Source organism: Bufo bufo, chromosome 6, assembly GCF_905171765.1.
Source record: "Bufo bufo chromosome 6, aBufBuf1.1, whole genome shotgun sequence".
Lineage (NCBI taxonomy): Eukaryota > Metazoa > Chordata > Amphibia > Anura > Bufonidae > Bufo > Bufo bufo.
The window spans coordinates 34,393,647-34,418,789 of record NC_053394.1 but is presented as its reverse complement, the minus strand read 5'-3'; the positions used below and the strand labels follow the sequence as shown (position 1 = coordinate 34,418,789).

At 45.3% G+C, this 25,143-nt stretch overlaps 1 protein-coding gene across 1 annotated transcript in view; it reads left to right on the top strand.

Annotated features, from left to right (window-relative positions):
* CRTAC1 (cartilage acidic protein 1) overlaps positions 1-25,143 on the top strand; it is a 603,594-nt gene that overhangs the window by 94,074 nt on the left and 484,377 nt on the right. Inside the window, exon 2 of the mRNA XM_040437595.1 lies at positions 18,833-19,032. Coding sequence (XP_040293529.1) covers positions 18,833-19,032 — 200 coding nt within the window. The remainder of the gene's footprint in view (positions 1-18,832; positions 19,033-25,143) is intronic.

Below are 25,143 nucleotides of genomic sequence, written 5' to 3'. Positions count from 1 at the left end.
GTTGGAAAAAGCCTTTAATTTTATGGACTGAGCATGCAGGAGACCTCGAAGAACTATGGAGTCACAATACAGGAGTCTTACTTGATAAGTAGACATGTCAGACCACTGGGTACAGTGTTAAAGGAATTGTCATGTGTACAGCTCATATGTATGACTTGTATATAGCTATAAATATAGATTTAAAGAGCTGGAAAATATACCTCTAGTGCCATTAATAATCCCTCCAGGAACGACTAGCTCAAGGTCACAGGGTCATTACCACTTACAAATGGCTCTTGCTCTCAGACATCTTTTCGATAACCTGTCTAACCATTTAATTGGATATTCAGCTTCACGAGACAGAAAAACTCCAAGTAATGACCCCATCAGGATTTCTTATAAATGATTTAATTGCTGCTGAACACACAAAGTTGATTGATCATTAGCAACAAGAACTTTTTTTTAATTTTTTCACAATTTTTATGAACAATAAATCTTCTTATAAAATCCTTTTTTTGGGGCTTGTGCATCTTCATCACTGTAGAAGAATCCATGCTACTCAGAAGATGTCATGTGTCATTGTTGCTTCCCTGCCCAACATCGTGGTTACTCCATCTTCCTAAAGAGAAAATAAATGGATGGATCTCCCTGGCGTCCATTGAAATACACTCAATGTATTACTATCTGGAATTCTTCATTTTTCCTCGCTTTCCAGCACTGTCCGCACAACCTACAAACACAAATTGATCCCTAATTGTGGATGCTCGGAGATGAACGCCTCTGCTGGTTCTTGTAATGGATGATTCTATCTTTGTCATCCCTGACATCGGGGAGCTGCTGCTTTATTACTTGCAAGGAGGTTAATTACTCTGTTAATTTAGTTAGTATTCCTGTAGCAAATCCATTTAGACTTAGACATTGTAATTGGAAAGACTCGTACAGTACAATATATGATCCAATCTACTCCATGCGATGATGTGTGCTGTTTATCACTTTCTTCCTACCGTTATGCATTTTTATTGCTTTAACCTTTGTAACTTTGATTAAAATTTGATCATGGGAATCACAGGACATCCCAGGTCACCTATTGAGAATTTCTAGGTCAAGCAGCCTGGGACTTGTCCAAACCCCATTAGTGGAGAGTTTTACATGGGTTGCAAAAAGTGGCCTGGTCTATGTGGGGGTGTACACAACGGAGACAGTAAGTTACAATGGCTGTGTGGAGGAGTAGGTGTCATGCTCTTTGTGGGTCTGGACACAAAGGAGAAAAGAGGCTACAATGGCTCTGTCAGTGCAGAGGAGTAGGCGGTATGCTCTTTTTGGGGCTGGACACAAAGGAGGCAGTAGGTTACTATGTCTCTGTCAGTGCAGAGGAGTAGGTGGCATGCTTTTTGTAGGGCTGGATACAAAGGAGACAGTAAGTTACAATGGCTCTGTCTGTGTGGAGGAGTAGGTGGCATGCTTTTTGTCGGGCCAGACACAAAGGAGACAGTAGGTTATAATGGCTCTGTCTGTGTGGAGGAGTAGGTGGCATGCTCTTTTTGGGGCTGGACACAAAGGAGGCAGTAGGTTACTATGTCTCTGTCAGTGCAGAGGTGAAATGCTTTTTGTAGGGCTGGATACAAAGGAGATAGCAGGTTATAATGGCTCTGTCTGTGTGGAGGAGTAGGTGGCATGCTCTTTGTCAGGCTGGACACAAAGGAGAAAGCAGGTTATATTGGCTCTGTCTGTGTGGAGGAGTAGGTAGCTTGGTACCTTTAAATATAATTAAATGTGTACATGCATTGGTCTGAACTGACAGCGTTGTCACCAGGGGTGACCTAATCATTAGGGCCATGCCTCGGGGCCCATGGACAGGAGAGGGGCCCTGTGGTAAAGGTGAAGCAAACACAACTTGTCAGTGCTACCTAAATGCATTTTATTAATGTAACTAGGGGCCTGTCACAGTCGTTACCTCTGGCTGTGACCTTCTGTCTATGCTCTCGCTGCAGCTCCGTTCCTGTGTGTCATTTGTGGTTCTTTATGGGTTAACTCCCCTGTGTGTTTATTAGGAGTTAATCCTCTCTGTCTGCTCCATGGGTGTGGCCTCTCTGCTGCACCCATGGAACCTGTATATAAGGCTGAGGTTTCCTCAGTTCTGTGTCAGCTCTCCTGGTGTGTGTTGTCTTGTCCTGCTCCTGTTTGTACTCACTCTCCCATGCTGCTGACCCATGGGATCCGTGTCTGTCTGTCTGTGCTCTGTGGGTTTCCTACTTGTTCATTGACGTCCTCTTTCCCGTCCTCTTTGATGTCCTCTTTCCTATGTTTCTGTTATCTGTTCTGCCAGTTATGTTTGTTATGTTATATGTCTGTTTAGCAAGCCATTGCTGCACCTTTCTTTGCAGCAGAGTGCAATGCGCAAGGCCATGCAGTTTACTACTGGTGGAGCAAGTCCTTCTCTGCTCATTGTCACTCCTGTTTCCTTGCTATGTACTCCTGCTTGTGTTATTAGTTGCTCTGTTTGCATTTGCCTGTCTATGTTATGTATGCCTATGTGCCGTCGGTACCTTCTGGTACCTGTTGTCCATTCGTTCCTGCTGTCACTGTCTAGTTCACGCTCCAGAGTGGACCCTGGCAACTTCCTGCTGCAAAGTCTAACCCTACCATCTGGGGCCCTAGTGAATACCAGGAGTTGCTTAGTCACGCCCCTCTGGAGTATTACTAGACAGTGGCGCAGTGGGGGTTTTCTCCCACTGTGCTGACGGTACATAGAGCTCATGTTTTGTCTGTGCTGCCTTCCCTGGTTTTTGTTTGTGCAATAAACTCTTGTGTGTCTGCACCTGATTTCTGTTTGTTTATTGCTTGACGACGCGGTGGCCTCTCCTGGGACCTCCAACTCGTGACAGAATGAACAAGTAGGAAACCCACAGAGCACAGACAGACAGACACGGATCCCATGGGTCAGCAGCATGGGAGAGTGAGTACAAACAGGAGCAGGACAAGACAACACGCACCAGGAGAGCTGACACAGAACTGAGGAAACCTCAGCCTTATATACAGGATCCATAGGTGCAGCAGAGAGGCCACACCCATGGAGCAGACAGAGAGGATTAACTCCTAATAAACACACAGGGGAGTTAACCCATAAAGAACCACAAATGACACACAGGAACGGAGCTGCAGCGAGAGCATAGACAGAAGGTCACAGCCAGAGGTAACGACTGTGACAGGGCCCATGTCCTAGGGCAAGATCACTTTCAGTCTACTTTTATAGAGTACCGGTCAGCAGGATCAACCGTATTCAACCAGACATACTGCCCTGTAGGGTTGATCCTATTGGTTAAAATGATACCTGTCTTGTGCAATTGGATTCCCAAGAAAAAGGACTGTTATTCTTTCTGGGCACTGAGAGGTGATAAAGAGCTGATGTGCACTGAGGGGCTAGGTCCCACCCAATGTGCATTGAAACCTGCATAAAGAACAAAAGTGTTTTTTCTTAACACCGATGTTTCACAAGACAGGTATCATTTTAATCAGCAGCATCAACACTATCAGGCAACGTGGCTGGTTTAATACGGTTGATCCTGATGACAGGTGCTCTTTAACACACTGATTATTGCTCCTATATTGGCCACACTGACATATCTATAGTCACTCGACGGGTGGGATAAAGATAGGACTAACCAGGTTCATTGCTATGGGCAGGGCTGTAGTTAGTGACGGCTGTAGGGCAAGTTCCAGGGTTTTGAGTGTAATGGGTGTCACTGGCTACAGCAACAGGAGGGAAAAAACAAAGATTTAATACAAAAGGGGATATATGATATATGCTATTTTGGCTGCTCCTTATGGAGCAGAGCTGAGATGCCACGAGCATCAGAAGTGTCTTGGCTGGACAAACAGGGCCTTCACTATAGGGGTGCAGTCTTCCCCGAGCTATGGGGCCTAAAGGTGGCCAAACCACAGCAGTAGTTTAAATGGCACATGCTAGATGGGGACCATGGTAGAGATTTTGTATTGGGGCCTAAGGCTTCATTCACACGTCAGTGTTTTTATCAGTGATTGTGAGCCAAAACCAGGATTGGAGCCTCCACAGACATAAGGTATAAGGGAAATATCTGCACCTGTTCTGTCTTTAGAGCCGCACCAGGTTTTGGCTCAAAATTACTTATGGAAATCACTGACCGAACACTGATGTGTGAATGAGGCATAAGAGCTTCAAGTTACTATTTTGAATGCAGTCTTGAACACATGTATAACTGAAGACATGTAGATGACTGAGGATTCAGGTTATCTCTGAATTATACTGCACTTATCTTCAAGATGGTGACAGAAGCTGGACAGCAGGTTACAGTGATAATTAGCCGCCTCTGTATCCTTCAGACATCTTATATTCGCAGTATTTACTCATGATCCCTGTTCTTCACTAATACATTACCTTGTTGTTTCAAGTAGCAAGTTAATTTCCATTACTTATTGACCTCACAGTACGCAAAGTGATTTTATAAACAATCAGATGCCGGAATACAGAGCTTCATGTTTGGAATAAAAGTAGCAAATTTTCTCTGAATACTAAATCTGCTACGTTCTTTCTTATGATGAAACAAATATATTTTTTTCCTACCATTTTTATTCATTTATTTTGGTCATATTATATAGTGCTGGTCTTACAACTTCTAGTGACATTGCAGCCTTCCCCTTGTCCCTCCCTTGGTGTCCTCCTCTCACTCATTCAGCACAGTCCTTGGTGTCCTCCTCTCACTCATTCAGCACAGTCCTTGGTGTCCTCCTCTCACTCATTCAGCACAGTCCTTGGTGTCCTTCTCTCACTCATTCAGCACAGTCCTTGGTGTCCTCCTCTCACTCATTCAGCACAATCCTTGGTGTCCTCCTCTCACTCATTCAGCACAGTCCTTGGTGTCCTCCTCTCACTCATTCAGCACAGTCCTTGGTGTCCTCCTCTCACTCATTCAGCACAGTCCTTGGTGTCCTCCTCTCACTCATTCAGCACAGTCATTGGTGTCCTCCTCTCACTCATTCAGCACAGTCCTTGGTGTCCTCCTCTCACTCATTCAGCACAGTCCTTGGTGTCCTCCTCTCACTCATTCAGCACAGTCCTTGGTGTCCTCCTCTCACTCATTCAGCACAGTCCTTGGTGTCCTCCTCTCACTCATTCAGCACAGTCCTTGGTGTCCTCCTCTCACTCATTCAGCACAGTCCTTGGTGTCCTTCTCTCACTCATTCAGCACAGTCCTTGGTGTCCTCCTCTCACTCATTCAGCACAATCCTTGGTGTCCTCCTCTCACTCATTCAGCACAGTCCTTGGTGTCCTCCTCTCACTCATTCAGCACAGTCCTTGGTGTCCTCCTCTCACTCATTCAGCACAGTCCTTGGTGTCCTCCTCTCACTCATTCAGCACAGTCCTTGGTGTCCTCCTCTCACTCATTCAGCACAGTCCTTGGTGTCCTCCTCTCACTCATTCAGCACAGTCATTGGTGTCCTCCTCTCACTCATTCAGCACAGTCCTTGGTGTCCTCCTCTCACTCATTCAGCACAGTCCTTGGTGTCCTCCTCTCACTCATTCAGCACAGTCCTTGGTGTCCTCCTCTCACTCATTCAGCACAGTCCTTGGTGTCCTCCTCTCACTCATTCAGCACAGTCCTTGGTGTCCTCCTCTCACTCATTCAGCACAGTCCTTGGTGTCCTCCTCTCACTCATTCAGCACAGTCCTTGGTGTCCTCCTCTCACTCATTCAGCACAGTCATTGGTGTCCTCCTCTCACTCATTCAGCACAGTCCTTGGTGTCCTCCTCTCACTCATTCAGCACATTGAGTGCCCAATTAAGGGCGAGTTCACATCACCGTTATGGATTCCGTTTTTGTTTCCCGTTATAACATGGTTATAAGGGAAAATAACGGAATCCATAGGACGGAAGTAAAAAAGGAAGCCTATAAAGAGAACCTGTCACCTCAAAAATGCATCTACACCCGCCAGCAGTACCTCGTAGTAGCCCGCAGCCTGTTAATAATCATATATTTCATCCTGTTGCCCGATGCTGCATAAGTTCAAAAAACACAGTTTTATTCTCCATCAGCGCTATAGTGCCGGCCAGCTTGAGGTCAAGGGGGCAAGCAGCCTCCTTGCTTCAAATCAAGGTAACCACGCTCCCTAACCGTCCCCTTTTGCCTGCTAGTGACAGCCTGCAGTGCAGCCGCGATTTCCCAAGTCTCGCGCATGCGCATTGCGCCGCTAAAACCCCGCGAACAGAGGCAGCAGGAGATGGAATAGCTCATTATTACAGAGCGCCCCGCGCATGCACGAGACTTGGAAATCTCGGCCGCACTGCAGGCTGTCACTCTCAGGCAAGAGGGGACGGTTAGGGGGCGTGATTACCTTCACTTGAAACAAGGAGGCCGCTTGCCCCCTTGACTTCAAGCTGGCCGGCACTATAGCGCTGATGGAGAATAAAACTGTGTTTTTTTAACTTATGCAGCATCGGGCAACAGGATAAAGCATATGATTATTATCAGACTGCGGGCTACTATGAGGTACTGCTGGGGGAGGTAGATGCATTTTTGAGACGACAGGTTCTCTTTAAAAGGCATTCCATGTTGCTTTCCGTCATAATGCAAGTCTATGGGGAGCATAACGGATCTGTCTGGTTCCCGTTATTCAAGACGGAAAACAAAGTCCTGTCGACAGGACTTTATTTCCGCTCTGCCTGCATAACGGAAACGAGACGCATCCGTTATGCCGCCCATAGACTTGCATTATGAAGGATCATAACGGAATGCCTCTCCGCATCTTGCTGACCTTTCTAGGACATTTGAAGGATGTTTTGGAAGAAGTAAAGCCAGCAAAAGATGAGGATGGTCATCATTAAGACCTGGTCCCCCTAGGGGGTGCAGACTGGATGGTATTGGTTGGCACGCTGGCACTGGAATAATAAAGGCTTCCATCTTATTGGTATTGAATTGCATGTCTTAGTTTACGGCTGATGTAGCAATAAGTAAATGTTGGAACAAATAAATAAAACTGATGCAGAATAAGTCTCCCTGCACTGCCCCTGCACTCTCCCTGTACTCTCCCTGCACTCTCCCTGCACTGCCCCTGCACTCTCCCTGCACTCTCCCTGCAATGCCCCTGTACTCTCCCTGCACTCTCCCTCTCCAATATTCTTCTATTAAAGGGAACCTGTCATCAACTTTATGCTGACCTCATTGAGGGCAGCATAAAGTAGTGACAGAAATGCTGATGTCAGCGGTGTGTCACTCATGAGCTAAAAGTAAGTGGTTGCCGAGAACCAGCATCATAATCATTGCAGCCCAGGCCTGGAAAAGAGTCCAATCTACCTGAGAAGAGTCCTGGTTATTATAATCTCCTGCTCTCTCGCCCATCTGCTGCTGATTGGCAGTTCTCTCCTAGGGAGAAAACTAGGTAGAAGCCGGTCAGCCATCAGCAGGTGGGCGGGAGAGCAGGAAGTCATGAATAACCATGACTCTTCTCAGGTGGCCGTGACTCTTTTCCAGGCCCAGTCTGCAATGATTGTGATGTTGGTTCTCGGCAACCACTTACTTTATAACTTTTAAATGACAGACCGCTGAACTCAACTCACCTGTCTCTTCTTTATGCTGCCGTTAGTATGGTCAGCATAAAGTTGATGACAGGTTCCCTTTAATCATTTTCAGCAACACTGTCCCTAGCGCATGAGGATCACAGGGGATGGCTACCTGTGGATTGGCTGGCTGCACGGCATTATGGGTGATCTTGCGTTCCCGGGCTTGTCTCCTCTACACTTATTTTCGCTTCATAACATGTGCAGCCACCATTTTAGGAAAATCTGATTTGTTACCATGAAGTGCGAGGAAATTCGGATTCGTCGCCAATCAAAGTTTTCCTAAACTTTGGACCGAATTCCGCTTCGAATGCTTTTCTTCGCTCAACGCAAATGCACATAATATATACATATGGAAAAATACTGTTCAATGGATTTGCCTGGAAATGTCCCCTTAGGGTCCCAATGTCCCTATAGATAAATCTGGCCCTGCCCTTGGATTACTTGAAGCTCCAGGGCCACAATGCAAAATCTATAACAGCTTAGTTTGTCATGTTGCTGGTGGGCTCATTCATATAAATGGCTGGCTTTATACTGTCTGTTTGATTTCTCCCCCTCCTTCTGCAGATTCTCTAGTAGGCGCTCTCCTCTCTCTCTACTGTCTGTATGATCTCTCTTCCACCCCCTGCAGATTCTGCTATGGGTTCTTTTCTGTAACCTCTTTTCTGGGAAATTTTAGAGTTGGGGCTTTAAAGGGGTTTTTCCGTGATTTTCATATTGATGGCTTATCTTCGGGTCATCGATATGAGATTGGAGGGGTCTGACTCCAGGCACCGCCCACAAACAGCTGTTGGAGGGAGCTTACTAAGCACAGCGCCGTCCATTGAATGGTGGCTGTGCTTGGTATTGCAACTCAGTTCCATTCACTTGAATGGGACTGAGCCGCACCTAGGCTATGTGAACGATGAACGTGTCATCACTAGCCTAGGAAGAGGCCGCAGCCTCTTCAAACAGCTGAGTGTCGGGGTTGCCAGGAGTCAGACCCCAGCTGATTGTGAGGATAGGTCATCAATCTGAAAATCTCATGAAAACCCCTTTAAGTTTGGAATGGAGTTTTTGAATTTTTGATCAGAGGCTTTACATTTTGAACAGAATTTTAGGATGTTTGAGTGTAATTGATGAGTGGGAGCTTTAGGTCTTTAATAGGAATTTTCAGCTACAGCTTTATGTTTACATGGAATTTTTGAGCAGATGCTTTTAATTTGGAGTAGAATTTTTAAGATATGGCCTTATGTTTCAGTGGAATTTTTGAGTGGAGGTGTTAGATTTTTTGCTTCTTGTTCTATTCCGTTTTCCACATTCCTATAGCCATTGGCCACTGGTACAGAACCTACAAACATTGTTTTGATCACTTCCCTTATGGCGCGTCACAATACTTTTGTTTCCCCTTTGTTCATTCAGTCAGTGCTTTCCAGAAATCCCTTTGTATTTGTGTTACCGAGCATTACCTTGATGTCTCATCTTTATTCTCATAGATCTTCCTTTGTTTCAGTGTGTCTTCTTGCATCACTTGTTATTTCGCCGCGCTTTCAGCATCTCATCATCTTTCCATCTCTCTTCGAGTCGTCTTCTTCCTTTTGTACTGCACATCTTGTGTCTATCCTGCTCCATTACTGCTTCCTTATGTTACCCGTCTTGTCCTACTATATCATAAACTGCAAAAACTGTTGCGGCAGACGGCATACTGATCGGAGACACCCGCACCTTTGTGCATTCTTCATATCCTGTTAGAAAAGATAATTTTACAAAAAGAGTATTTACAAGATTTACAAAGCCATATTTGAGACGTGCACTTTATTTTTAGGTAATAATTCAGTTTTCTATCACATTCATCTGCTCGCTCTTTGCATTTACTGGATTCTGCATACAATGCACCGATAATGATAGTAGATTGCAGTCATCTGCCTATTGATATAAGCACCACTGCTCCATCTGTCAGGAAAAATATCTAAGAATTCAATGAAAATTTACAGTAAAATACAAGAAGCAAAGAGTGGAAATTGCTGAGCCATTCTATAGAGATGCATTCACATACTGTATTTACTGTTGCTTGCCGTATGTTTGCTTTCCTATAATGGGTGGGAGGAGGCACTGAACTTCTTTCTTTTACATCTCACGTTGGACCTAAAAATTACATGGTGTGATAAGATTAGGTAATAAGGGTATTGACTAAATTATTATAATTATTATTATTTTTATTATTATTATTTATTAAAGCACCATTCATTCCATGGTGCTGTACATATGAAAAGCGGTAGACAAACAAGACAAGTTACAAACTGGTACAGAAGGAGAGAGGACCCTGTCCATGAGGGTGCGCAGTCTACAAGATACAGTTCTGGCTACTTGCACCCACCACTAAGGGGAGCTCATTTACAGTGAGTTTAATGAACTTATAAAATAAAATCATGTGAGGTGAGCTCCCTCAGGTGGTCAATGGAGGCAGCCCAAAATTATTTATTTCATTATTAGGTATCACTGTATGAAAGGAAGCAGGGTTTGGAATGCTGCATGCAACCAACAGGTTCCCTGGAAAAGGTAAACTGGCGTTTTGGAAGTGAAGCCGATGAGGCTCATTAGGAGACATCTGGAAGAGCCCAAGAAAAGAAGGCTGAGCAATTCTCTCGGGAAGAAGCAGATTGTGCCAAGGCTTGTGGATATGGATGGTATGAACCGTGACTTGTGTTTTGGGGCCACTAGGTAGTAGATCTAAGTCCTAATCGTTAGAGAAAACTTTTGTGTAGTTAGTATCCTAGAACCCTGTATATTGAGAGATGTTGGGGGTACACTGTGATGTGTCCACTTGTGTGGAAGAATAATAATTAAGCTGACCAGTTTGTACCCAAATCTACGGTGTCTTCTTCAGGTGTGTGAGTGACATCTGAGTTGTCACAGGCTATTCCAGTTATAAGAAGTTACTGTAAATCAATGGGGTATGACTAGAGATGAGCGAATTTTTCAAAAATTTGATTCGCCGGTTCGCCAAATTTTTCGGGAAAATTTTGATTCTATACGAATATATTGGCGGTGAATCACGTTAAAAAAATGTCTATCTCCTGGCTGCTGAGAGCCTTTATGGTGGTGTAGAACACTGTGCCTTGCAGTAACACGTATAGGGAGTCTGCTTTGGTAGTGAAATAATACTGTGAGTCCATATGACATGCAAATGACAGGCGTCGTTCTTAGAATCACTGCACACTTCACTTATTTGGGCAGTCACAGGGCCAAAACTGACTAAATAACTCAAGTGTGAACTCAGCCTTACAGGTCGATGTTAGTGCCAGGAAGAAGTGCACTCCTTTCACACCGTCACCAGCTGATTCCACATAGATGTTATCAGAACCTGTTCTATTAAACGCGTATACAAGTAGAGCCCCCCCAGAGAGACTCACTAATTATTTTGCCCTTCCTCTGATCCGTCAGAACAATAACCCACAAAAATGGATCCTGTCTGTGGAGCATCCGCCTTCACTCGGTCAGCATTTGCTCAATAATCCATCAGTATTGCTCATACCCAAAAAAAACAGGAGTGAATCTAAAACAGAGATGACACGTGAATGGAATAATTGCATGTCTTCTGTGTTTTGTACCCACTCCTGCTTTTGGCTACTAAATCATAAGCCAAATCTGATGGGACCACACAGACCTTACAGCTGCTTCACAGACAGGATCCATTGTGCGTCTCATTTTTCCTTCCTTCTGACAGATCAGAAGAAAGGTCAAATAATCGATGTCAGCCAGGCCGAAAGCCAAAATAGTGGACCAGTCATGAAGTGGGGAGGGTGGGAACAGCATGAAAGTCCACAGAGGGGACCTATGACATAGAGGTGAGGTGGAAGCAGCATGAGGAGACCACAAAGTGGCCCAAAGACAGGGTCTGGAGGTGGAAGCAGTATGAGGAGGTCACCGAGTGTCACAATGACACAGTCTGGAGGTGGCAGCAGTATGAGGAGACCACCGAGTGGCACAATGACCAAGTGTAGAGGTGGCAGCAGCATCAGGAGGTTGTCATTGTTTTCATGTACTTTTTGTATATTTGTTTTTTCATAATATATATTTTCCTCACACTTTCAGACGTCACACGACCTCACACAACATCATTCGGTCCATACAGCAAAAGGAGTTTTTCAGTCACCTATCAATATTACCAGGGAAAAAAACACTTTGAAAGAGTGGCACAATGACAGAGTCTGTAGATGGCAGCAGTATGATGAGGCCACCGAGTGGCAAGGTGACATAGTTTGGAGGTGGCAGTAGCAGCTGCATTAGGAGACCACAAAGTGACCCGGTAACAGAGATGGGCGGTGGGTGGCAATACCAGTACCAGCTGACGAAGGTGGGTGAAATAAGGAGCACTTGGCATCAGAAATGTGGCATCAGGTGGGTTGCAGCATCAAAGTAGTAGCTGAGGCAGGTAGTCAGAAGAAACCGGTCTCTTGTATCAAAGTGTTGGTGTGGCACCATGGATGATCTAGTCTGATGCATCAGGAATTGGTGGTTGGAAATCCTGACTGATCCACGCCTGATTCATCTTGACAATGGTCAGTCTCTCCACATTTTGGGTGGACAGGCGAGTTCTACTTGGGGTAACTATGGCCCCCGCCGCACTAAACACCCGCTCCGAGGCCACAAACTGGCCGGGCAGGACAGCTTTTCCAGGGCAAACCCTGCTAGTTGCGGCCACAAATCAGGTTTGGCTACTCAGTAGTCCAGCAGATCTTCAATGTGGGATGGCAGGTATGCTACGACCTGCTGGTTCAGGTCCTGCTCCAGGTCTACCTGCTGCTGCTGCCGGTGACTAGTTACTTCACTATGCGGGTGAAGAAAGCTACTCATCAGCGACTGTAGACTCAGGCTGCTGCTGATGGAGCTGGTACTGCTCCTGCCACTCCACCCCTACCCAGCAGCCATCGCAGTGGAACGTGAGCGTTTTGAGCCCCCCCCCATCAGACCTGCGAGAGGATGGACGATGGGGCAAATAGGCAGCGGCCAACTGACTACATAGGATGTCTCTGTAGTTCAGTTTGTCCTCCCTCTTGGTGGGTGTAAAAAAGGCCCCCATTCTGGACCGGTAGCATGGGTCCAACAAGGTGGAGAGCCTCTTCCAGTTCAGCCCCCACAGGGCTCATGTGGCTGTGAGAGCTAGGCGCCACGTCTCCAGTCCCCTGACTAGCCAGATTTACCAGCATCTGTTCCAGGACATAAAGCAGTGGAATGACGTTGTTCATCCTGTAGTCCCGGCGACTGACAAATAACGTGGCCTCCTCAAAGGGCCTGAGCAAATGGCAGGTGTCACGCATGAGCTGCCACTGGCTGACATCGAAGTTACACAGTGGAGTACTCTTGTCCGCTTGCATCATCAAGAAATCGTTGATAGCCTTTCTCTGTTCATATAGTCAGTCCAACATATGAAGGGTGGAATTTCAACGGGTGGAAACGTCACATATGTTGGGGGATGCTGTTCTGCCGCTGAAGCTCAAGGAGGGTGTGTTTTGCTGTGTACGAGTGGCTGAAGTGCATGCAAAGTTTCCTGGCCATTTTTAGGATGTCTTGTAGATGGGTGGAAGACTTCAGGAAGCGCTTGACAACCAGATTGAACACATGTGCCATGCAGGGCGCATGGCTCAAACTTCCTTGATGCGGCACCGACACCATGTTCTTCCCGTTGTCGGTCAGCATGGTTCTGATTTTCAGTTGTCGCGGAGAAAGTCAGGATTCGATTTCTTGATGCATCACATGGAGCAGTTCCTCCCCTTTGTGACACTGCATATTTTAACGCAGGGCCGTGGTGCCAACATTGGCACCCTGCCCATGCTTCACCTTGTACCCACATATTCTACATATGGCCATGTTGACCTCCTCCACTGGCTTCACAAAAAACTGCCACACCGCTGAGTACCTGATTTCCCCCCCCAACACTACTCACTGGCTGACAGCTACCGCCGCTGCTTTCGTGAACCCGTGCACCAGTCCTTTCCGGGCAGGTAGGCTGCAAAGCAGGTGGTCTACCCTGTGCCCGTTTGGCTCCCGACCTCCCACTGCTGCAACCCTGCTGACTCACGGCCACGCTAGCAACTTGCTGGCTCAGCCGCTGCCTGACTTGCTGCCTCTTCTCCTGATGATGACAAATCCCCTTCTTCATCCGGCTCCCAAGTGCGATCGGTATATGCACATCACTGATGTCCTCCTCAACGGTCTCTGGGTCAGGAGCCTGACCGCTCGCAACACAAGCTCCCACGCCACTCTCATGATCACTACTTGCCCGCCTAGCGGAGGAAGCAGCGGATGTCTCCTCCAGATCTTGGCTGGGCAGTAGCTGCTGGCTGTCCTCTAGTAGCTCGTCCTCGCTGAAAAGTGAAGCTGAGCCCACTGCATATAGTACTTCTCGTGGTGAGGGAACAGAAAAGGACAGAGGCAGGTTGAGGACAGGTGAGAGCACAGGGCCTGCTCCTGGGCCATTCCAACTAAGAGATGTGTCTGACAAACCCACCGACTGTTGGCTGGGGGTGTCTGATGTAACTTGGGATGACGTGGATGAAGGAAATAAAGGGCTTCTGTCACCCCACTAAACTCTTTTTTTTTTTTGTGTACTTATAATCCCTATCCTGCCATATTGCCATACATTATGTTATTAATAATTTTCGTTCAGTAGATTTAGCAAAAAACATACTTTTGTGATATGCTAATTACCTTTCTACCAGCAAGTAGGGCGTCTACTTTCTGGTAGCAGCCGCAGAAAACCGCCCCCTTCTTCTGTTGATTGACAGGGCCAGCCGCGATCTCCTCCTCCGGCCAGCCCTGTCAGCATTTCAAAAATCGCGCGCATGTGTTGATTCGGCGCAGGCGCTCTGAGATAAGGAGGCTCGCCTCCTCAGCACTCCCTCAGTGCACCTGCGCCGATGACATCACCGAAAGAGAAGACAGCACGAAATCCTCTGGGGAACACTCTGTGGTAGGGAAGCATCAGCCAAGATGGTGGTTGAGGTGCCCTTGATGTTAGGGGTGCTTAGGGTGCTTGTTGCGGCTGAGTCCCTTGATGGTTTTTGTCGTGACGCCAGTACCGTTAATGGTGGTACAACCAATAGTGGTAATAATGAGGTAGTCAGTGGTAAGATGCATCTCACAACTTTTACTTTAGATGTCTTTGGTTGGTAGCAGTACAAAATACAGTCTCTTGATGTTACAGAGTTGATTCTGCAAATCCACTGTTTCTAGGCTTTTCAGGTTTTTAGTTTTGGGAGCAGCGGGTTAGGTGTACCTGGTTCCTTTTGATGCGTGGGATCCTATTCCTTGTCTTTCCCTACAAGCTGTATATTTAGACAGGAAAACTCAACTGTCTCTTAGATAGTTGGTGTGGCTGCCCGAAGCTATAAATCCTTCACCATGCAAAGGTGTCTGTGGCCCTCAATAATGGCTCTTATCACCGATGATTCCTTAGGAAAGCTTGTTTCTATTCCAGGGAGGCAAATTCTTCTCCTACTGGTCAGGGATGCAAGTTTTCTGCGCCTCACATCTAAGTATCACCTCCTAGCGAAGTTGGCTCCACTCACTAATCTGTGTCATGAAGTCTTCACTCTACATTTTCTCCCCACTAATCTGATCTGACCTCCTTAGATCTGCTCTCTTCTGAACTACATTTTCAACTCAACCCACTCACCAGGCCTGACCTAGGTATATATATAAGACCCAAGCTATATCCCCATCTAGTGGTGGGATGTATAAATTACACCTAATCTGCCTGGTAACAGGGATTTTGCAGATGCATTAATACAAAATCATACATTACAACCTAATACTGTTGACAAGGTAAAAAGTGCTTTTTAAGCAGTGCCCGCACACGTCGTGGGACGCTGCACACTGATGCAAAATGGCCATGTAAAAAAACTGACAGTGTATCACTGTATCATAAAGCAAAACCAGTGCTCAACTCAAGACCACTTTATGAATTGAAATTTGGGACTAGAAGGTCCATCTGCTGTAAGATGTCTCGTAAAAGCCTAGTACAATGGAAGTGACCATGGCAACAGCGAGGAATGTCTCGTTGTATAAAAGGGAAACACTTTGGTCAGGATGCTATCATTATGTGCGCCCGGGCTCCATATTTCACCCTTTGAAGTTTTTTTTTTTTTTTTATGCATGTGCTCCACTTGAGAACAGAACTCTACGAGCGCCACCTGCAAATTGCTGTGTTAGGGTACTTTCACACTTGCGGCAGAGGATTCCGTCAAAACGTATGCAAACTGAAGGCATTTGTCTGATGGATCAGGATCCTGATCCGTATGACAAATGCATTGAAATGCCGGATCCGTCTCTCCGGTGTCATCCCGAAAAACGGATCTGGCATTTATTTATTTTTATAAAAATTTACGGTCTGAGTATGCGCAGACCGCAATGCCGGATCCGTTTTGCTGGAACACTCGGGGCTGGATTAATGCATTTCAATGGAAAAAAATACTGCATGCTGCGGTATTATCTCCATCCTGAAAAGGCAAAAAGACTGGACTGAAAACATCCTGAACGGATTGCTCTACATTCACAATGCATTAGGATAAAACTGATCAGTTTTTTTCCGGTATAGAGCCCCTAGGACGAAACTCAATGCTGGAAAAGAATAACGCTAGTGTGAAAGTAACCTAAGCAATAGATAAGGGGGCAAACTATAATGAAAATGGAGTACATTGGCGGTTTAACGCAACACATGAATGCCCAAAGGAAGGCCACATGGCCCAAGAAAACCCCAATAAAGTGCAACTCCATGAAATGTAAAACCAATGTATAAGTTTTATTAGACTACAAAGACACACAGACATCATAAAAAATTGTATACAATATACCATGTGCTGATACAAGAAAAGATCAGACACCTACACAGCTCCCACCAAAAGCCCAAATGTGGGCACAATGTATATAGTCCAAAATAGCAATAACCAATGAAATAAGGCAAAGATGCAGCCTAAAGTGCAAAAAAAAGAAATAAATGATAAATGATACCTAATACCTGAATAAAATGTAAGGTATAAGCTCAGGACTATCCAGGTGAGCCTGGGTAAAAAAACGACGCCCTTGCAAATTGCTGTTATGTACCCGTTATTTCTTCCCCAGAAATTAGGACTGTTGACACTGATGCTGCTAAGTGAGTTAATAGTAGAAAATCCAGAATACATGACCCGAGATCCGATGAAGAACATCAGTGGTGGTTTATGCTTTGCAAATGGGAGGCTTTCTTAAAGGGGTTGTCCAATTTGGGACATTTATGGCATATTGACCTGAATTTGGCAGGACGTTACCTGCTTTACAGAGACAGTCCCGGAAAATTCTGGCTATCCTGGGCCAAAGATGGACGAGGTTAATGTAAACCCTGCCCATATAAATGGGTGTTCCAGGGCTGTGGGGATAGTAGCCCAAAATGACCCACATCGGTCTTCAATTGTCTGTCATTTTTGTGGGGAAGTTGAGTTGATAGCCTGGAAAAGTTGCAAAGGATATCTGATGTATGACACCCATCCTTGCCGCTCAACTAAAAGTAGTTATATTGCTGGATAATACTAGTGCAATGTAAAGTTGGTGGTTGGGGGTCTATCATGGACTTTGTTAAAGAGGCGCTGTCACCTCTCCTGACATTTCTGTTTTAATTGCATTCCACATGTAATAATTTCAGAGCATCTTTTCTTATGGCTCTCTATTGTTCCTACTAGAAGTTTATGAATAAAGATACCATTTGGGGTCCCTGCACAGTCTGACACTATGCAATCAGTGCTGCCTGTGTCAGACTGTGCAGGGACACACACCCAACTTGTAACATCCAGTTGCACCTTTATTTATAAAATTCCAGTAGAAATAAAAGAGGAATTGCACATCATAGAGTCATGAAAAGAGATGCTCCATAATTGGTATTACAGTACACGGAAGTGCTGAAAGCAGCCAAGCACTGGTTCAGCTATTTCTGGAACTCCTATGGAGATGAACGGAGGGTGACCGCGTTCGCGCGGTATGCTCACTTCTATGGGAGTTCTGGAAATAGCTGAGCGAGCTTGCTAGAAGTGAATGGAGGGCATGCAATGCGGTGCACTCTCCTTTGCTTTGGAGGCCATGTTCTAGAGATAGGTGCAGGTACCATAGGTGGGATCTGACATTGGTGGCCAATGCGTGACATGGGGCTGCCTCTTTAACACATGGGATTATCTTAAAATCTACGGAAATTATTTTTTTTAAAACATCAACCCTGAAGGTAACCCTGTTATGACCCTAACATCTCTTTATGTTATTTGGTTGTACTGTGTCTAGAATTGTTGGGTCATATTTTGATTCTATGTATTGTAAGGGTATTTTTAAGTGACTGATTGGTTCTCCCTTTTAATTCTGTTTAATACTCTGTGTAATAGTTTATAAGTTTCCCTTGTAATGAAGTGGGTTAGAGATAGTACCCATCCCACATTGTGCTGATAAGACCACATTCTGAGTGATCTCAGAGACATGCGTGCTGCACACTGGAGGAGGGGCTAACAGGTTAAAACTCTGCTACCCACCAGGAGACTCCACCAGGCCCTCCATTCTAGGTAGGATGTGAGTATGATTGCCCTATCTCTCTTGTACACCCTGGGGTGTTGGTCATGTGTTATAACAGGGTAGACAGCCATGGGTTATAGCATGATCAACGGAGTCTCCACCCAATTTAGGCTAGTGATGTTTATTTACTTTTTATTATTCTGTATGTGAGTTCTCTGTGTTATTGTCACGACCATGGTATTACATGGTCGTGACAATAACACATTGGCTTGGCTAGATTGGCTCATACAGTTAGGAGTCAGGGTCAAAGTTAGGGACACTTTAGGAGGTGACCTGCTCCCTGATTCTGTTGTCCTGGCCTAGCAGCTTCCTTATCCTTAACATCGCACGGATGAGGGTTTCCCCCACTCTCATCCATGACAGTTATATATTTAATCACTTAGTGATTATATTCATTCACGTAGCCTGCATAAGCTTATTCATTCTCAAATCTTTTGAATTCACTTTACGTTACATTCCTATATTTTCTGGTGTCGTACATAGGTTTTTCTGGCGGGGCCAATGTCAGAAGTGGGTATTAAAGGAAAGGGTAATATAAAGGAAGGACTTCTACTTCCCCTTCCTGCTGGATCCTCTTCTGTCTCTGGCTCAAAAAAACTGCTTCAAAAAGCTACATGTGATTTGCACATTATTTCTGAAATGTTTTTGACGAGGATACTTGATTTGAATTAAACTTTTTTTTTTTTTTTTTTTAAGGTGTCAAAGATGATGCTCCTCGTCTTGCTGCTCTCCATTGTCCTCTGCTGCGGGGGAGCACAACGTTCAGAGCCAATGTTCATAGCTGTAACCAACACCGTTCTACCGCAAGACTATGAAAGCAACCCAATGCAACTCAACTATGGGGTGGCCATCACTGATGTGGACAATGATGGGGACTTTGAAATTGTAGTTGCTGGGTAAGTCTTAACACTCTTGTCATTTGTTTTACTTTTTTATTTTAACTCCTGCCAGAGGCAGACTGACCATAGACCCTACTGGGAAATTCGGGGTCAGGACATCAGTACTGTATTTTGTGCTGCACGGTGGTATTTGGTTCTGCAGGGGCGGTATTTTGTGCTACACTGTGGTATTTGGCTGTGCAGGGGCGGTATTCTGAGCTGCACTACAGAATTACAGTCCGTTCCTACTTCTGTTGACCCTGCCTACTTGTGTTGCCCCACTTTCTGACAGTTTGGACCAACCTACAACATAGGGCCACTTAGATGCCAAATTCGTGATCTAACCCCTTCCCTCCAACCAGTGGTGTATCTTGACCAGCATGCACTATCTATAATACCAGTGTCTTCTTATGTGGCCCAAGGGTCTTTGGGTGCCCTCAGGCTCCTGGGCCCGGTAGCGACTGCTATCTCTGTACCCCCTATATCTACGACCTGATCTTATCCCACAAATCTATATATCCATCTGCTCAGCTCCTCCTTCTGCTACCCATGGATTGGACATCAAGATGGGATCCCTTTAAAGGTGTTTCCTCCACAAAGATAACACCTTTGGGAGCTGGGGGGAAGCTTGGACCAGCCAGGCCTTGGTATTACATGGTGGACCTTGGATGGTCTTCTTCTACAGAGCCACAGCTTGGTAGCTCCGCTCTTTTCGTGTTTTCCTCTGTTGCTGCCGCTTCAGCATTTTGCATGGTGTATTGTGGCATAATGGGGCATTATACATTAATGACAAGAGATCGAGCAGATTCATTATAAGATATTTATTATCAAGCATTGATTGTAGAGATAATCTTCGTTTTACATCCCCTCCACCACCACCTTGCAGCCATAATTAACTTTGCTGCAATAAATTCATTGAGCTCCAGTTATTAATTATATCTTGTAAGATCGACTGCACAGATGACAGCAATCACCGGGGAACGATGAAAGTAAACATGAAAGTAAAATGCCATAGATTATGCTTTAACAACTGGAGCAGAGTCAAAAAAAACATGACAAACATATAAGACGCCAATTACCCAGATTAACAGAAATACATGTGCATAATTTGCGTATTGATGCATGTGAAGTAATATGGATGGATTACATAAAATATACTTGCAGGTAGGGTAGGAAGGAAATAGTGAATTTAGTGGTCGTCGATCTACAATATTTTGTACATTTCAAAGCAATGGAGTTCTACAAAAGCACCAGAAGATGTAGCTTAATTTCCACTTTAAGGCCTCATGCACACGACCGTTCTGTTTTTTTAGGTCCGCAAATTGCGGATCCGTAAAACACGGCAGCGGCCTGTGTGCCTTCCGCAATTTCCGGAATGGAACGGGCGACCCATTGTAGAAATGCCTATTCTTGTTCTTTTTGCGGGGCCACGGAACGGAGCAATGGATGTGGACAGCACACGGAGTCCGCATCTTTTGCGTCCCCATTGAAGTGTATGGAACCGCACCCGAGCCGCAAAAACTGCGGTTCGGATGCGGACCAGAACAACTGTCATGTTCATGAGGCCTAAGGCAGGGTTTACTAGTTCAGGCTTTTAGATGTAGTACCCCATAGGCTCACAGACACTATCTCCACCGACACCAACCTGAGTCTGTGCACTTCAAGATACTTATGTAGCAGCGACTAATGAAAACCAGAGAGCAGCACAAAATACCTCCCAGTAGCATTAAATACCTGAGTGCAGCACAAAATACAGGTACTTCACCACCAGTGCCAAACAAATACAAGAGTTCTAAACAAAATACCTTCTTAGCAGTGCCAGATACAACCGAACAACAAAACCTCCCTAACCATACTGTTTGCATATATTACATTATTTATCCTGTACTGATCCTGAGTTACATCCTGTATTATACCCCAGAGCTGCACTCATTATTCTGCTGATGGAGTCACTGTGTACATACATTACTTATCCTGTACTGATCCTGAGTTACATCCATTATTATACTCCAGAGCTGCACTCACTATTCTGCTGGTGGAGTCACTGTGTATATACATTACTTATACTTATGCTGTACTGATCCTGAGTTACATCCTGTATTATACTCCAGAGCTGTACTCAGTATTCTGCTGGTCGAGTCACTGAGTACATACATTATATTTCTTATCCTGTACTGATCCTGAGTTAGATCCTGTATAATACTCCAGAGCTCTCTTTCTCTTTCTAACAAAGCTAGAACCAGTCCTGGACCTCATATGGACCCAGAGATCTCCACATTCATTGCTCTGCTAGATTTATATCAAGATGGCAGCTCATGGGGAGTGTCTATTCTGCTGCAGCTATGGGGGGATGTCCATAATCTCCCTATCACAGCTCAGGGGGCGTGTCTCAGCTCTCCCTATCACAGCTCAGGGGGCGTGTCTCAGCTCTCCCTATCACAGCTCGGGAGGCATTTGAAGGATGAAACTGAGCATGTGCGGCCTTCTCAGTGAGCAGGAAAAAGAAATAAGAAAAAGAACAAACAGCAGGTGGCGCTATACAGATCCATTTTATTGATTAACTCAATGGCTATACTAAATGTTTAATGACATGAAATTAGAAAAGTGGTCAGAACCAAGTTCTGGTTTCAATACTGTAGAATATGTTTTGTGGGACAACCCCTTTAAAGAATCACTTTTTTCTTTAGGTGGGGAGGAAGAAATAGATTAGACGTGTTTCCTTCAATTTGAAGACTAATATTAAAGGGGTTGCCCGGGTTCAGAGCTTCCTTCTAGCAGTGAGCATGGTGACGTCAGTGGCACTAAAGTGCGGGCTTTAGCACTGCCCTAGCCTGTTTTACTAAAGCTCGCCCATAGCGGTGTAAAAATACAAACCAACAGCCCTTGCCCCGGCAATGAAGCGTAGAGCATTTCATGCTCCGATGCTCCACTTAGCGAGGCTGCCTGGGTGAAAAAGGGATATGTTCGGGTTCAGCTCTGAATCTGGAGAACCTTTTTAATTCCGTAAACAGGACGCCCCATCAAACAGCACCTCCTATCTCAGCTGCAGCGGGTCACTACGGTCACATTTGGAATTGTTTTAGAAAGGAAAAAAAGTTGACTCTCGGATGCGTCTGGTATTGAATCCAAGCGGTAAGTCAGCTGCTTCCAGAACAAGCACGGTGTGAATAGAGAAAGTGACGTGTGACAGCCAGTAATTCTGGTCGCCTGCATGCAGGCTGAGCGCGTACAAAAGCGGCTGCTCCCTGACAGATTGAATCCATCACCCCAATGCCAGGAGCCCAGCTTCCCAGCCGGCACGGTTCTGTCCACCGCAGGAAATTCATCCCTTCAGATACATATTATCACCTCTGGGGACGGCTGGTTCGGCTCCGGGGCCCCGAAGGTTCAGCTGAATGATTGAAGATTATTTCTTTCAACACCAAACATATCACAGTTGAGCAGAACCTGGGATCACTCCCTATCGCTGGGAGATAATCTCACCCGCTGCATATTGTGTATGTTTTACATTTATAAAGCAATGAGCTTGTACGGTTCACGGAGCGCACAGAAACGGGAAATATTGGATTTCACTCCGTGGACGCGGTCTATTCTCAGCTCTCAATCAGTCATGTATTTACGAGCCACAAACAACCTGGGATTCCTCTGCCGTGGAGTCTATCAACATCACACCGCATCTTTTTTTTGCCTTATAAACTATGTTACTATGTTAAATCTGCATAAAAATGTCCTTTGCTGATTTCTTCTCTGTTCACATCCAAAGCTAAAGTAAAAAATTCTTCTGGCTGTCGTTGGGATCTGTCTTTGGGTTATCTAGTGGGCACTACGACTAGACATGAGCAAAATTTTGAAAAATTCGATTCGGCTACTTCGTTGAACTTCAACGTGAAATTCGATTCGTTACGAATTACTTTGTCACGAATCGCTTTCCATTGTATGGAGCGGGTGCAATGATGGGGAACGGCATTTAATCCTTCAGATGTTGCGTTTAACACTGATCGCAGCATCTGTGACTCCCATCAAGCCATTCTGAGGTTAATAAAAGATGACACTTACTTCACCCACGTGCTCCCAGAGAGGCTGCCCGATCCCATCTTGATTGAAGAAAACCCACCAAAGGACGTGCAGCGAGTGGGATGACATCACCACATGATCAGGCTGGGCGCTCACGGCGACATCATCACTGATGGCATCACCACGAGCCCAGTGTGATTATGTGGTGATGTCATCACGCTAGCCGCGGGTCCTCTGACGAATTTTCTTCAATCAAGACGGGATCGAGCAGCCTCTCCGTGTGTAAGTGAGTGAAGTGAGCATCATTTTTTTTAACCCCTGAACGGCTTGATGACCGCTCCGTGAGCAAGTGGGTGAGGTGAGCATCATTTTTTTTAACCCCTGATAAACCCCCGAACGGCTTGATGGCAAGTGGGTGAAGTGAGTATCATTTTTTTCACTTTCAGACACCATTTTTGGAAAAATTGATTCGTTACCACGAAGCACAAGGAAATTCGGCTTCTGGTTGAAATTCGGATCGAAGTCCACTTCGGATACCTCAATTCACTGAACACTAACCATGATGTTTACAGGGGTAGTTCGAGTGTTTAATACGGATGACTCAGGATGGGTCATCAGCATCTGATCAGTGGGGGTCCGAATCCCAACACCCCGTCTATCATCTGTTTTAACAGACTTCAGAGCTCCATCAGCGCAGCAGCCACTTCCTAAGTCTGTGACGTCACGTTCCTCGGTCACGTGGCCTAGGAGCAGACAGTCCCATTCAAGTGAATGAGTCTGGACTGCAATACCAAGCACAACCCCTATACAATGTACGGCGCTGTGCTTGGTGAGGTGTGAGGAGGCCGTAGCGTTCACCGGAGTGCCGCAGCCTCTTCGAATAGCCGATCGGCTGGAGTGCTGTTATTTGTTGTTATTGTTGTAAATGACTCCGATTTCAGTGGCTATAAAAATATCTAAGGTATTACTGTATTTTAAATATAATATCTGATATCTAAGATATTATTATAGCCACTAAAGAAGGAACTAAGATAGTTCCGAAACACGTCAGACAGAGTCATTTACATCTACAGTAAGTTCATAATTACAAATAAGGTAACACTTGCTCCCCACCAACTAGTGCTGAAACATCATGACAAAGACTCGGCATTCGGAAATACATAGCGCCCTCGCACATGCTCCAGAACAAATAGCCGGAGAACGATCAACGCCGAAGCTACAGGACAGGGTGAGACATGCTGTATAGAATGTATATGAATATGGGGCGCCATTTGTTCACAGTGCATTTTGTCGTACAAAATGTCATTTTGTTTCATATCATTTTACAAAAAGATTTTTTTTCTATACAAAATGCATTTTATATCCCATAATGCACTGCAAACAAATGGCGCTCCATAGTTCACAATGGGAAGAAACGACAGCCTACACGCTGCCTTTTGTTACCAAATGTAATTTTTTTGTGCAGAAGATTTATTTTCTGTGTCACAAAATAACATTGTGTGTGACAAAATCAATACTGTGTGGCAGGAAGATTTCTGTAAAGGCAAAATGAATTCTGTGATTACCACATTCATTTTGTGTCGCAAAATACATTGCAAACAAACGGCAGCCAATATACTGAAGGTCCACAGTGGAGCCCCCTGAGAATCATATGTGTGGCTGATTTACAAGACAAGTTCAAATACAGGTGAAACTCGAAAAATTTGAATATGGTGAAAAGTTCATTCATTTCAGTATTGCAACTTAAAAGGTGAAACTAATATATGAGATAGACTCATTACATGCAAAGCGAGATATTTCAAGCCTTTATTTGTTATTGTAACGGATCTCCTTGCACCCCGACCGGGTACCTCCGTTGATAGATGCTCCTAGTGCTTTCCGAGGACTCCAAGCACTCCACTTGACACCGTACGAAATGCAGACCCCACGAACCGCCGAAGCTTGGTTGAGGCCTCACCGTCTCCTACCCACCCTGGACCTATGACAAGGCTCCAGGCTCCAGTGGGTGAACCTCTCCTACATCCAGAGAGCAGGAACAGCTCTTACAAGAGCTAGTAGTTATAGCCAGGGGAGTATAGCAAATCTACCAGCGTATAGCAATCCCCAGGGTCGATC